Source organism: Bufo bufo, chromosome 3 (assembly GCF_905171765.1).
Source record: "Bufo bufo chromosome 3, aBufBuf1.1, whole genome shotgun sequence".
Taxonomy (NCBI): Eukaryota; Metazoa; Chordata; class Amphibia; order Anura; family Bufonidae; genus Bufo; species Bufo bufo.
In genome coordinates this window covers 414,095,084-414,109,780 of record NC_053391.1, presented here as the reverse complement: position 1 = coordinate 414,109,780, position 14,697 = coordinate 414,095,084, and the positions used below count along the sequence as shown (strand labels likewise).

Below are 14,697 nucleotides of genomic sequence, written 5' to 3'. Positions count from 1 at the left end.
AGCTGCTGTGATTCTTAAAGTCCCCGGCTGTATAAGTATTTCTGGGCAGGGTGTATGACTGAATGTGTGTTTGTGATATACCTCAGAGAGTCTTATTGCAATGTAATCATAAGTGATATTAGTTTATTTCTCTGCTATGATCTAATCCAGTATTTGATGTCCATGACAAGATCGTTCTAAATACATACTGTCGGGAATTGGGCGGGAGCTCGGATACTAATGGTTTAACTGTTTAAGCTTGGTTATATACAGTTTTATTGAGCACGGTAGTGCAGTTAACTATGTGCTTGTCACCCCTCCACTGGGTAATATTTGTTACCCATGGGCCTGATAACGCCGATGGGTTCTGTTGTTCTTTACGCCTCCAGTCCCGGTATGGGAATGCCAGGAGGGAACTAGTTGGCGAACTCAGTAACCCGCCTACGAGGGTTTATGTTGAGCTTGAAAGGTTTTGGGGAATTTGTTTAATCTTTGCAGCCATGAGAATGTTATTTAAGAGGTATCCTATTAGAAATTTTATATTGTCTTCTAAAACTAACACTGTGAGGGAGAGGTCCTTGACTGAGCTGGCGAAATATTCAACATATGTAAATATCGAGTATGGCTAACTCAGTTAAATTCCTAAGTTGGAATGTTAGGGGCATTAAAGACGCAATTAAAAGAAGGGCGGTCATAGATAGTCTGAAGCAGTACCAGCCATTAATATGTTGCCTTCAAGAAACTCATTTAACGTCAGATCAAACACGTTTGCTTACGCCTCAGTGGGCATTGCACTGTTTTCATGCCACGTATTCTACGTATGCCAGGGGTGTGAGCATTCTTATACACAGAGCCATCCCATTTGAATGCAAGACAAAACGTGTGGATACAGAAGGGCGCTTTATATTTTTACATGGTAAATTATATAACACTGAATGCATTATTATTGGTGTGTATATACCCCCACCCTATTCACCAATAGTCCTTAAAAAGTTGATATCACTTATTATAGACCTCCCGAGTATTCCTGTGGTCTTATTGGGAGATTTCAACAATATGATTAACCCTGTACTAGATAAATTTAATGATAACACACTAACGGTTAATAGGGAAGTAACCCCCTTTGGGCGGATTTTACAGGAAGCTTCCTTGCTTGACTTTTGGAGACTTAGGAACCCGGAAACTAGAGTATATTCGTGTTACTCAAGTACATATAAATCATTGTCTAGGATAGATATGATCCTTGGTAATGAGGAAATGGGCCAGCTACTCCAAGATATCGTATATCTCCCTAGGCGACTATCTGATCATTCCCCTATCCTACTTACTGTTTGCTTAGTGTCCCCTTTAATTCGGGGAGAAAGGTGCTGGAAATTTAACCCATACTGGTTAACTGTCCTGGCTGACACATCTCAGGTTAAGGAGGAGTTGGTTGAGTTCTTCCAATTCAACACACATACTTCCTCCCGACTTGTTGTATGGGATGCCATGAAGGCCTTTTTAAGGGGCATATTGATTGCCAAAGTTAATGGGAGGAGAAGTGAAAGTAGGGCTAAAGTACAGGAATTGCTTCTAAGGGTTAAAAATGCTGAGACTAATTACGTAATGACCCCCTCTGTAGAACATGAAGGCCAATGGAAAGAGGTTCAGCAAAAGTTAAATGAAAGGCTATTACTAAATGCACAGAACAGGAGATTCTTTCAGAAACAGAAATATTATGAGGAAGGAGAAAGAGCAGGGAGATTACTTGCCCTGCTGACCAAGGCTCAACACCAGACTAACTATATAGCAGCATTGCGAGATTCTAATGGAGTGTTACATACTTCACCTGAGCAGGTAGCACAGATCATGTATACGTTCTATGCCTCCCTGTATACATCTAAATCTACAGCCATTGAGTCGGAGATAGAAAGTTTCCTGCACCCACTGGGCCTACCCACTCTCACAGCTGAGCAACAAGCCATATTGGATGCTCCTGTTTCCCTGCGGGAATTAGAAATGGCTGTAGGTGATATGACTAATAACAAATCACCAGGGGGCGATGGTCTACCTGTTGAGGTTTATAGAACTTTCTCATCTGTGCTATTACCTCAGTTATTAGAGGTGCTGAAAGAGGCCCAACAATTAGGCGAACTCCCAGCAACTATGAACGAAGCGATCATAGCGGTGATCCCAAAACCGGGAAAAGATGTCCTAGAAGCAGAGTCTTACCGTCCTATTTCCCTATTGCAGGTTGACGTAAAAATTTTGGCAAAAGTCCTGGCCAAACGCCTCAACTCAGTAATTACTTCATTGATACATACTGATCAGGCTGGATTTATGCCCAATATGTCGACAGCAGTGAATATTAGAAGGTTATACCTTAATATTCAGGTAGGCCAGGTCCGCACCTCGGATGCGGTGGTCGCGTCTCTAGATGCGGCCAAAGCATTTGACAGTGTGGAATGGCTCTACTTAATATCGGTGCTTAAGGCTATGGGGGTAGGGGCAGGATTCATACAATGGATTAGGCTACTGTACGCTTGTCCTACTGCCAGGATTCAAGTGAATGGAAAATTATCGGCCTCCTTTAGATTATATAGGGGGACTAGGCAGGGATGTCCCCTATCACCATTGCTGTTTGCAGTGGCGGTGGAACCGTTAGCTGCTGCCCTGAGAAAGGCAAGTGAGGTGAAAGGTATGGTCTATGGCACACTGACTGAAAAGGTCGCTCTATATGCCGACGATTTATTACTGTTTCTGGAGAGCTGGCGTTCATCTCTTCCTAAGGCCATGTCGATCATTAACGATTTTGGGAAATTATCAGGCTTATCCATTAATTGGTCCAAGTCGGTGATTATGGCACTGTCTCCAAATCTAGAGATTGACTCCTGTCATACCGCAGGTTTGCAGGTAGTATCAGCATTTAAATACTTAGGCATTCAAGTGTCAGCACAAATGAACGAATTTGCTAACCTTAATATACTGCCACTCCTGGATAAGTTTAGGAAAAAGGTTCAGGTGTGGTCTAAATTACCCTTGACATTAATTGGTTGCACTAATCTTTTAAAAATGATACTTATGCCGCAACTTTTGTATATCCTTCATAATGCACCGACTTGGATACCACTTAAAATCTTCCACACTGTTAATGCGATATTCCGTGACCTTATTTGGAAGAAAGGGATTCCACGTATAAAGCTTGCTACTCTATGTAGATCCAAGACCCAGGGAGGGTTGGGTGTCCCAGACCCCTGGATGTATTACTTAGCGGCCCAATTACAACATATCAGAGGTTGGGGAGAAAATGACACTGTTAACACAGTAGGAAGGATTGTGCAACATCTTATTGGTGGTAGATGTATAATGGCAGCCCTAGAGGACGGTACTTTTGACAAAATGGGAGGACAATATAGCCTTCTGCGTGTTATACATAAGGTATGGTGGAAAGCTAGGAATATAGCAGGAATTCGTGGATACAGGAACTTTACTCCAATATGGCCGAATTTTACCTATAAGGAATTGGATAAAATCCCGTCTGCCAAGGCCTGGGAACGATATGGTCTTGACCAAATGTATAAGCTATACACAGAAACGTCCCTTAAGAGTTTTGCAGTACTACAACAGGAATATGAGTTACCTAAATCTCTCTTTTACGTTTACCTGCAAGTTAGACATGCTATTCAGGCGCAGGGGAAGCAGGAGGAAATAATTCCCGCTGGAAAGCATGTCATACTAGATCTTACTTCTACTAGAGGGGCGACAAAAGGAGTAATTACACTTCATTATCTGACCCTCATGGAAGCAATTCAGAAATCTCAACCGTTAAAATTATATGACAAATGGAAGCAAGATATTCCCGGTTTGTCAGTAGAGCAGTGGGAAGAGGTAGTAGAAAGCTTTCCAAATGTGGCAGTAAGTGAGGCTCATAGAGTCTCTCAACTCTTTCTATTACATAGGGTGTATAGGACACCGGCTTTGCTGTTTAGAATGGGTTATCGGTCAGATGATACCTGTCAGCGATGTGGAGCTCATAACGGAGACCTGGTTCACATGATATGGAATTGCCCGAGACTTCGGCGCTACTGGATAGATGTTCGGGAATTAATCAACACTGTATATCATGTGCAGATTGATTTATCCCCTTTGGTATATTTACTAGGTCATATGGGAGATATCCCAGTCTCTAGTGAATTGAGGCTGGCTATCCTGAGAATATTATACCAAGCCAGGAAGCTGATAGCTTTCTATTGGATTGCTCCTGATCCTCCACTCTTGTCGCAACTGATAAACAAAATACATATACTAGTCAAACTAGAAAGCTATGTGTACCAGAAAAGAGGGAACAACAAAAAATTTAATAAAATATGGTCTTTGTGGATAGATCATTACGATGTTTTAGTCTAATGTCCTAAATGTAACAATGTAGCGGGAGAGTAGATTTTTGAAAATTGAATGTTACCCTGCATAGTATTGCTATAGTGAGCTGTAGTGAATGTATGTGAGAGTAATGTATGCTGTGATGGTGGGACATGGGGAGCCTAGTGAAGGACTTACCTCTGCTTTCATGGACGTTTTATGATCAATAAGAAGACGTGAAAAATGGACCTTTGAATTTATATTGTTTATTATAATGGCTGCAAGAATGGGCTGGGGAGGGACGGGGTGGGGTTTTTCCTACTTTGTTGTATTGTTCACTATAAAATGCTATAAAATCAATAAAAAAATATTTGATTTAAAAGAAAAATTTAGGAGCCAAATAAAATTTTTAGTTACCAAATTTAAAAGGCATACAATTCTAATTAAAAAAAGGACTTGGAAGAGAAGATGAGACGCAGGTCACAGTAGTGAGCCAGCACTACATATAGAAGAATACAGAACCACATACCTCTTACATCCAGTGACATCTTCTGTCATGTAGACCTTCTCTTTCCTCTTCTTCTCTATTTGACCCAGACCACCATGACAAATTCTTTCAGATTCATTTTGTCTCTACAGAGTTTGTTACACAGACATGTTAGGTTTCTCAATTTTTCCATCAACCTCCCCATCCTGCTGCCACTCCTAATACTGTGCCCATTGTGCTCCCCAATGCCCTAGGTACTATACTGCTGAAAAAATAGTGACCCCAATAGAAAAAATATCCCCATAGAATCTACAGCTATTATAAATGCCCCCAGTAAAAATAAAAACCTAGATTGTGCTCCAGGTAATAATGACTGTATAGGTTCCCTAAAATAATGTCCCCTAATATGTCCTGATAATAGAAATGCCCCTACAGTGCCTCCCCAATAGTAATCTCCCCCCACACAGTAATTTTCCTTCACACTGCCCCCACAGTAGTAATTCCCCCCCCCCCACACTGCCCCCACAGTAGTAATTTCCCCCCCCCACAGTAGTAATTTCCCCCCCACAGTGCCTCCACAATAGTAAGTTCCCCCCATACTACCGCCACAGTAGTAATTTTCCCTACACGGCCCCAACATAGTAATTCCCCCCCCCACACTGCCCCCACAGTAGCAACTTTCCCCCCTCAGTGCCCCCACAGTAGTAATTTCCCCCCCTCAGTGCCCCCACAGTAGTAATTTCCCCCCCACACTGCCCCCACAGTAGTAATTTCCCCCCCACACTGCCCCCACAGTAGTAATTTCCCCCCCAAACTGCCCCCACAGTAGTAATCTCCCCCCCACAGTAGTAATTTCCCTCCCACACTGCCTCCACAGCAGTAAAATGCCCGAAAGTTGTAATTTCCCCCCACACTGTCCTCCAGTGCCCCCCTTCTGGCCAGTAATGTCCCCCAGTGCCCCCCTTCTGGCCAGTAATGTCCCCCAGTGCCCCCCTTCTGGCCAGTAATGTCCCCCAGTGCCTCCCTTCTGGCCAGTAATGTCCCCCAGTGCCCCCCTTCTGGCCAGTAATGTCCCCCAGTGCCCCCCTTCTGGCCAGTAATGTCCCCCAGTGCCCCCCCTTCTGGCCAGTAATGTCCCCCAGTGCCCCCCTTCTGGCCAGTAATGTCCCCCAGTGCCCCCCTTCTGGCCAGTAATGTCCCCCAGTGCCCCCCTTCTGGCCAGTAATGTCCCCCAGTGCCCCCCTTCTGGCCAGTACTGTCCCCCAGTGCCCCCCTTCTGGCCAGTAATGTCCCCCAGTGCCCCCCTTCTGGCCAGTAATGTCCCCCAGTGCCCCCCTTCTGGCCAGTAATGTCCCCCAGTGCCCCCCTTCTGGCCAGTAATGTCCCCCAGTGCCCCCCTTCTGGCCAGTAATGTCCCCCCGTGCCCCCCTTCTGGCCAGTAATGTCCCCCAGTGCCCCCCTTCTGGCCAGTAATGTCCCCCAGTGCCCCCCTTCTGGCCAGTAATCTCCCCCAGTGCCCCCCTTCTGGCCAGTAATCTCCCCCAGTGCCACCCTTCTGGCCAGTAATGTGTCCCAGTGCCACCCTTCTGGCCAGTAATATTCCCTAGTGTCCCCTTCCAGCCACTAATGTCCCTCAGTACTACCCTTCCGACCAGTAATGCCCCCCAATGCCGGCAGTTAAAAAAAAAAAAATCTAAAATCTTTTACTCACCTGTGTCCTTTCGCCGACGCTCACTCGTTGCTGGTACGGCCCGGGATGGTGAGACGCAGATGCGCACACGTCAGTGCTCTGCATCCCGGCACAGGCGGGCGCAATGACGTCATCACGCCCACCTGCTCTGGGCTTTTACTACCACATAGGCCTCAGGCCTTCTAGGCCTGAAGCCTATAACAGCGTGAGGGCAAGAAATTATGGGCTCCTGTGCTTCAATGCAATATTCAGCTGCAGTGCGGCGGTCCAGTCTTGTCTTGTCGCCATCTGCAAATTTTAAGGCGCATTGGCGACCGTTTTGGTCGCCATCTGGGGGACTGAGCGCTGTCACCAGGATCAACCCTATTAAACCAGACATACTGGCTTGTAGGGCTCATCATGCAGATTAAAACTATACTATTCTTTTCTCTGTGTGCTAAACAGCTGCAGAGAAATCTGCGTTTTTATTTACATGCAAATGAGCAATTCGAGCACTCGGGGCGGGGCTGAATATTCTGAGCACTGCTATGTAACACCCCCTGTGCTCTGCACACGCCCCCTCCCCTTGATTGACAGGGCTAGACATCAGGCTAAGGGCAGAGCGGTGTCCTACCATGTAAATATCATATACACTATAGTTTCACCACACTGAGATCTGCTCAGAAGGTTAATCTACATATTACTTTATTCACAGGCATAACATATGATGATAAAGACACCAGTAATATGTGTTAGCTTAGGCTACTTTCACACTGGTGTTTTGGCTTTTCGTTTCGGAGATCCGTTCAGGGCTCTCACAAGCGGTCCAAAACGGATCAGTTTTGCCCTAATGCATTCTGAATGGAAAAGGATCAGCTCAGAATGCATCAGTTTGCCTCCGTCCCGTCTCCATTCCACTTTGAGGCGGACACCAAAACGCTACTTGCAGCGTTTTGGTGTCCGTCTGATGAAACAGAGCCAAACGGATCCGTTCTGACACACAATGTAAGTCAATGGGGACGGATCCATTTTCTATGACACAATCTGCCACAATAGAAAACGGATCCGTCCTCCATTGACTTTCAATGGTGTTCATGACGGATCTGTCTTGGCTATGTTAAAGACAATACAAACTGATCCGTTCTGAACGGATGCAGACGTTTGTATTATCTGAACAGATACGTCTGTGCAGATCCATGACGGATCCGCACCAAACGCGAGTGTGAAAGTGTGCTATAGCTTGGTGGTTAAGTGGTTGGTTTTGTACGTAGAGATCCTAGGTTTAAATCTCAGGAGAGATTTTCTTCCATTTATCCCATAAGAAAAGTCTATGTCCTTATTATATTGAGAATAATGTTTTTTAGAAAGCTAATAAATATTACTGGCTTCTTTATAATCATATATTGTGTCTGTGAATAAATAGGTAATAGGTTTTAGAAAAAAAAAACACTATTCTCAATAAAGTAAGGCCTTATTATTATATATTATTTATTATAGTATAGCCTTTTAATATGGTTTTGAATAAGAGAAAAAAAATAACAGAAAGAAAATGTATCTCTCTTCTGGGATTTGAACCTTAGATCTCTATCTGCAGGGTAAACCACTATACCACTAAGCTATAGCATTACTTCACAGAGATGCATGTTTTTTCAATGCTTATAAGCTAACACATATTACTAGTGTCTTTATAATCATATATTGTGCTTGTGAATAAAGCAGTAATATTATATTAGCTTTCTGAGCAGATCTCAGTGTGGTGAAGCTATACTACATAGTGTATATTATATTTAGATGCTAGGATACAGCTCTGCCCTCAGCATGTCTAGTCCTGTCAATCAATGGGAGGGGGAGTGTGCAGAGCACAGGGGGTGTTATATAGCAGTGCTGAAATGCCTCAGCCCCACCTTCTGGTGCTCGAACATCTCATTTGTATATGAATAAAATACAGATATCTCTGCGGCTACTTAACATACAGACAAACAAAAGGTACCGTTTTAATCAGCATGATGAGCCCTATAAGCCCTATATGGTTTAATAGGGTTGATCATGGTGACAGAGCCTCTTTAAAGCGAACCTTGCACCAGGATTTCACCTAATAAACTATTACCAGTACCTTATAGATTATGCTCATTCTGTTTAAATGCATTCTTGTCCCGCTTTCCTGGGATGTATATTGATGAAAAAAAACGACTTATAAAGTCCTTGTCTCCAGCTCCTGCAGTCACGGTGGAAGTCAATGGGGTAGCCCTTCCCTCACTCCGGGCTGTAACTCCCCTGCCCTAACCCCTCCTCTAACTAGTGTAACTGACACCCGGCTCAGTCGCCGGGACCGCGCTTGTACTGGCGGCGCATGCGCCGTTGGTCTCAGTAGCAGCGCGATCCCGTCTATCGCGCGGACTGAAGCGCGATCCTGTAAGTGAATTGCGCATGCGCCGTCCGTCCCTGATGCCTCCCTGTCTTCTGTTCTTCAGGCGCGCGCGGGGTTAGGGCAGGGGAGGTACAGCCCGGAGTGAGGGAAGGGCTACCCCCTTGACTTCCACCGTGACTGCAGGAGCTGGAGACAAGGACTTTATAAGTCGTTTTTTTCATCAATATACATCCCAGGAAAGCGGGACAAAAATGCATTTAAACAGAATGAGCATAATCTATAAGGTACTGGTAATAGTTTATTAGGTGAAATCCTGGTGAAAGGTTCGCTTTAAGTAAGAAAAGTGAGCTTAGACCTGAATTATGACACATTTACTATCTGTGACACTTGAAATGTCTCAGAAAAGTCATGTCCAACGCCAGGCAGGCCCATTGTGCATTTTTTTTAAAGAATAAGTCATACAACACAATGCAGTTGCACCAAATACATTAAAACTGTGCACCATGTCATAAATTTGGTGCAACCACACAACGCAAAACCAGACTTGAGAGTGACATGAAAACGATCAATTCTCTGATCACACACTCCCTTTAAGCACTCTGTATAAAGATGCTTACCTTTCGAAAAATTTCTAGCATTCTTGCTTGAAAGACCCTTTCATTTCTGTCCAAACAGGTTATAATATCCACTTCTACGTCAGCCGCCACAAAGCCAGGAGGAGTCTAAAGGAGAGCACTAGTGAATAATGTAGCACAATATAGCTATGAAACATCCACATCTCAGGAGAAGGGGCTGTATGCACACACAAGGTCTTCTGGTAATGGTGCCAATCTGCCAGTATATGCTAGCCTCAGACAGGGGTTTTTATGTTTAAAAGCACATAAAAATACCCAGGAATACATGTTTTTAGTAGCAGTTTTTCAATGGTGTCAGTATACGGGACTGACAGAGAAAGCAGAATTATAGACTTTAAATGGAGTGGCAAGGCAAATGCTTGACTGCCGTCCAATTCAGACTCCACTAAGAAGAGGAGCGAGGGGCTCAGGATCCCCAGTGATCAGACACTGATCACCTATACTGTGGAAAGGTGATCTATATTGATTGTGGGAATAGTATGGACACCTCTGACACAGAGAAATGATTTTCACATATGTTAGTGCTTACATTAAAGGGGGTTGTCTCACTTCAGCAAATGACATTAATCACGTAGAGGAAGTTAATACAAGGCACTTACTAATGTATTGTGATTGTCCATATTGTCTCCTTTGCTGGTTGGATTCATTTTTCTATCATATTATACATTGATCATATCCAAGAGTTACGACCACCCTGCAATCCACATTATAGGAAAAGGCTCCAGCCTACGCACACTCCCGAGGCTGGTGCCTTTTCCTATAGTGTGCAAGCACGGCCACCACTGATGGATTGCAGGGTGGTCGTAACTCCTGGATAAGAGCAGTGTATAAGGTGATGGAAAAATGAATCCAGCCAGTAAAGGAGGCAATATGGACAATCACAATACATTAGTAAGTGCCTGGTATTAACTTTCTCTACATGATAAATTACATTTGCTGAAGTGACTCCTTTAAGTTAGAAAGTTGCACTATGGAGAGGGGATATGAATCCGATTAGTGGAGGTGCAATCATGCATGGAGAGGTGGTGAAGCATGTATACTGCCACACCATTCAGCTGTACTTGACTAATTCCAGCCGCTCTTTAAAGAATTATGGGGTCCCAATGGTCAGACCCCACCATTCAGGAACGTATCCCCTAACCAGTGGACACATTTATATCTTGAGACAATGCCTTTAACACCACAAAAGCTATTTAAAAAGTTAAAGTTTGCTTTAACATCTGTGTGTGCTAGGGTTGCAACGGGTATCGAATTATGGATACCCAATCAATAGTTTTGTACCGGTATCGTTTCGATACCGAGATTTGCCATTTACCGATACTATCAGAGAACATGGAGCGCTCTTCTCAGCGTGCGCCATGTTCCCTCAGCAGCACAGGGGAGAAGGAAGCAGTCTCTCCCTCCCCCCTGTGCCGCTGCCACTGCTGGGGCTGTATTTTATACTGCACTGTGGTATCTGGTTCTGCTGGGGCGGTAGTTTATACTGCACTGTGGTATCTGGTTCTGCTGGGGCGGTAGTTTATACTGCACTGTGGTATCTGGTTCTGCTGGGGCGGTAGTTTATACTGCACTGTGGTATCTGGTTCTGCTGGGGCTGTATTTTATACTGCACTGTGGTATCTGGTTCTGCTGGGGCTGTATTTTATACTGCACTGTGGTATCTGGTTCTGCTGGGGCGGTAGTTTATACTGCACTGTGGTATCTGGTTCTGCTGGGGCGGTAGTTTATACTGCACTGTGGTATCTGGTTCTGCTGGGGCGGTAGTTTATACTACACTGTGGTATCTGGTTCTGCTGGGGCGGTAGTTTATACTGCACTGTGGTATCTGGTTCTGCTGGGGCGGTAGTTTATACTGCACTGTGGTATCTGGTTCTGCTGGGGCGGTATTTTGCACTGCACTGTGGTATCTGGTTCTGCTGGGGCGGTATTTTGCACTGCACTGTGGTATCTGGTTCTGCTGGGGCGGTAGTTTATACTGCACTGTGGTATCTGGTTCTGCTGGGGCGGTAGTTTATACTGCACTGTGGTATCTGGTTCTGCTGGGGCGGTAGTTTATACTGCACTGTGGTATCTGGTTCTGCTGGGGCGGTAGTTTATACTGCACTGTGGTATCTGGTTCTGCTGGGGCGGTAGTTTATACTGCACTGTGGTATCTGGTTCTGCTGGGGCGGTAGTTTATACTGCACTGTGGTATCTGGTTCTGCTGGGGCGGTAGTTTATACTGCACTGTGGTATCTGGTTCTGCTGGGGCGGTAGTTTATACTGCACTGTGGTATCTGGTTCTGCTGGGGCGGTAGTTTATACTGCACTGTGGTATCTGGTTCTGCTGGGGCGGTAGTTTATACTACACTGTGGTATCTGGTTCTGCTGGGGCGGTAGTTTATACTGCACTGTGGTATCTGGTTCTGCTGGGGCGGTAGTTTATACTACACTGTGGTATCTGGTTCTGCTGGGGCGGTAGTTTATACTACACTGTGGTATCTGGTTCTGCTGGGGCGGTAGTTTATACTGCACTGTGGTATCTGGTTCTGCTGGGGCGGTAGTTTATACTGCACTGTGGTATCTGGTTCTGCTGGGGCGGTAGTTTATACTGCACTGTGGTATCTGGTTCTGCTGGGGCGGTAGTTTATACTGCACTGTGGTATCTGGTTCTGCTGGGGCGGTAGTTTATACTGCACTGTGGTATCTGGTTCTGCTGGGGCGGTAGTTTATACTGCACTGTGGTATCTGGTTCTGCTGGGGCGGTAGTATATACTGCACTGTGGTATCTGGTTCTGCTGGGGCGGTAGTTTATACTGCACTGTGGTATCTGGTTCTGCTGGGGCGGTAGTTTATACTACACTGTGGTATCTGGTTCTGCTGGGGCGGTAGTTTATACTACACTGTGGTATCTGGTTCTGCTGGGGCGGTAGTTTATACTGCACTGTGGTATCTGGTTCTGCTGGGGCGGTAGTTTATACTACACTGTGGTATCTGGTTCTGCTGGGGCGGTAGTTTATACTGCACTGTGGTATCTGGTTCTGCTGGGGCGGTAGTTTATACTGCACTGTGGTATCTGGTTCTGCTGGGGCGGTAGTTTATACTACACTGTGGTATCTGGTTCTGCTGGGGCGGTAGTTTATACTGCACTGTGGTATCTGGTTCTGCTGGGGCGGTAGTTTATACTGCACTGTGGTATCTGGTTCTGCTGGGGCAGTAGTTTATACTGCACTGTGGTATCTGGTTCTGCTGGGGCGGTATTTTATACTGCACTGTGGTATCCGGTTCTGCTGGGGCGGTAGTTTATACTGCACTGTGGTATCCGGTTCTGCTGGGGCGGTAGTTTATACTGCACTGTGGTATCTGGTTCTGCTGGGGCGGTAGTTTATACTGCACTGTGGTATCTGGTTCTGCTGGGGCGGTAGTTTATACTGCACTGTGGTATCTGGTTCTGCTGGGGTGGTAGTTTATACTGCACTGTGGTATCTGGTTCTGCTGGGGCGGTAGTTTATACTGCACTGTGGTATCTGGTTCTGCTGGGGCGGTAGTTTATACTACACTGTGGTATCTGGTTCTGCTGGGGCGGTAGTTTATACTACACTGTGGTATCTGGTTCTGCTGGGGCGGTAGTTTATACTGCACTGTGGTATCTGGTTCTGCTGGGGCGGTAGTTTATACTGCACTGTGGTATCTGGTTCTGCTGGGGCGGTAGTTTATACTGCACTGTGGTATCTGGTTCTGCTGGGGTGGTAGTTTATACTGCACTGTGGTATCTGGTTCTGCTGGGGCGGTAGTTTATACTGCACTGTGGTATCTGGTTCTGCTGGGGCGGTAGTTTATACTACACTGTGGTATCTGGTTCTGCTGGGGCGGTAGTTTATACTGCACTGTGGTATCTGGTTCTGCTGGGGCGGTAGTTTATACTGCACTGTGGTATCTGGTTCTGCTGGGGCTGTATTTTATACTGCACTGTGGTATCTGGTTCTGCTGGGGCGGTAGTTTATACTGCACTGTGGTATCTGGTTCTGCTGGGGCGGTAGTTTATACTGCACTGTGGTATCTGGTTCTGCTGGGGCGGTAGTTTATACTGCACTGTGGTATCTGGTTCTGCTGGGGCGGTAGTTTATACTGCACTGTGGTATCTGGTTCTGCTGGGGCAGTAGTTTATACTGCACTGTGGTATCTGGTTCTGCTGGGGCGGTAGTTTATACTGCACTGTGGTATCTGGTTCTGCTGGGGCGGTAGTTTATACTGCACTGTGGTATCTGGTTCTGCTGGGGCGGTAGTTTATACTGCACTGTGGTATCTGGTTCTGCTGGGGCGGTAGTATATACTGCACTGTGGTATCTGGTTCTGCTGGGGCGGTAGTTTATACTGCACTGTGGTATCTGGTTCTGCTGGGGCGGTAGTTTATACTACACTGTGGTATCTGGTTCTGCTGGGGCGGTAGTTTATACTGCACTGTGGTATCTGGTTCTGCTGGGGCGGTAGTTTATACTGCACTGTGGTATCTGGTTCTGCTGGGGCGGTAGTTTATACTACACTGTGGTATCTGGTTCTGCTGGGGCGGTAGTTTATACTACACTGTGGTATCTGGTTCTGCTGGGGCGGTAGTTTATACTGCACTGTGGTATCTGGTTCTGCTGGGGCGGTAGTTTATACTACACTGTGGTATCTGGTTCTGCTGGGGCGGTAGTTTATACTGCACTGTGGTATCTGGTTCTGCTGGGGCGGTAGTTTATACTGCACTGTGGTATCTGGTTCTGCTGGGGCAGTAGTTTATACTGCACTGTGGTATCTGGTTCTGCTGGGGCGGTATTTTATACTGCACTGTGGTATCCGGTTCTGCTGGGGCGGTAGTTTATACTGCACTGTGGTATCCGGTTCTGCTGGGGCGGTAGTTTATACTGCACTGTGGTATCTGGTTCTGCTGGGGCGGTAGTTTATACTGCACTGTGGTATCTGGTTCTGCTGGGGCGGTAGTTTATACTGCACTGTGGTATCTGGTTCTGCTGGGGTGGTAGTTTATACTGCACTGTGGTATCTGGTTCTGCTGGGGCGGTAGTTTATACTGCACTGTGGTATCTGGTTCTGCTGGGGCGGTAGTTTATACTACACTGTGGTATCTGGTTCTGCTGGGGCGGTAGTTTATACTGCACTGTGGTATCTGGTTCTGCTGGGGCGGTAGTTTATACTGCACTGTGGTATCTGGTTCTGCTGGGGCGGTAGTATATACTGCACT

The 14,697-nt window shown here is 45.9% G+C and overlaps 1 protein-coding gene across 2 annotated transcripts in view; it reads right to left on the bottom strand.

Annotated features, from left to right (window-relative positions):
• LOC120995602 overlaps nucleotides 1–14,697 on the bottom strand; it is a 78,634-nt gene that overhangs the window by 63,012 nt on the left and 925 nt on the right. For both annotated transcript variants that reach the window (XM_040424899.1, XM_040424900.1), the window contains exon 2: nucleotides 9,459–9,563. In XM_040424899.1, coding sequence (XP_040280833.1) covers nucleotides 9,459–9,563 — 105 coding nt within the window. The remainder of the gene's footprint in view (nucleotides 1–9,458; nucleotides 9,564–14,697) is intronic.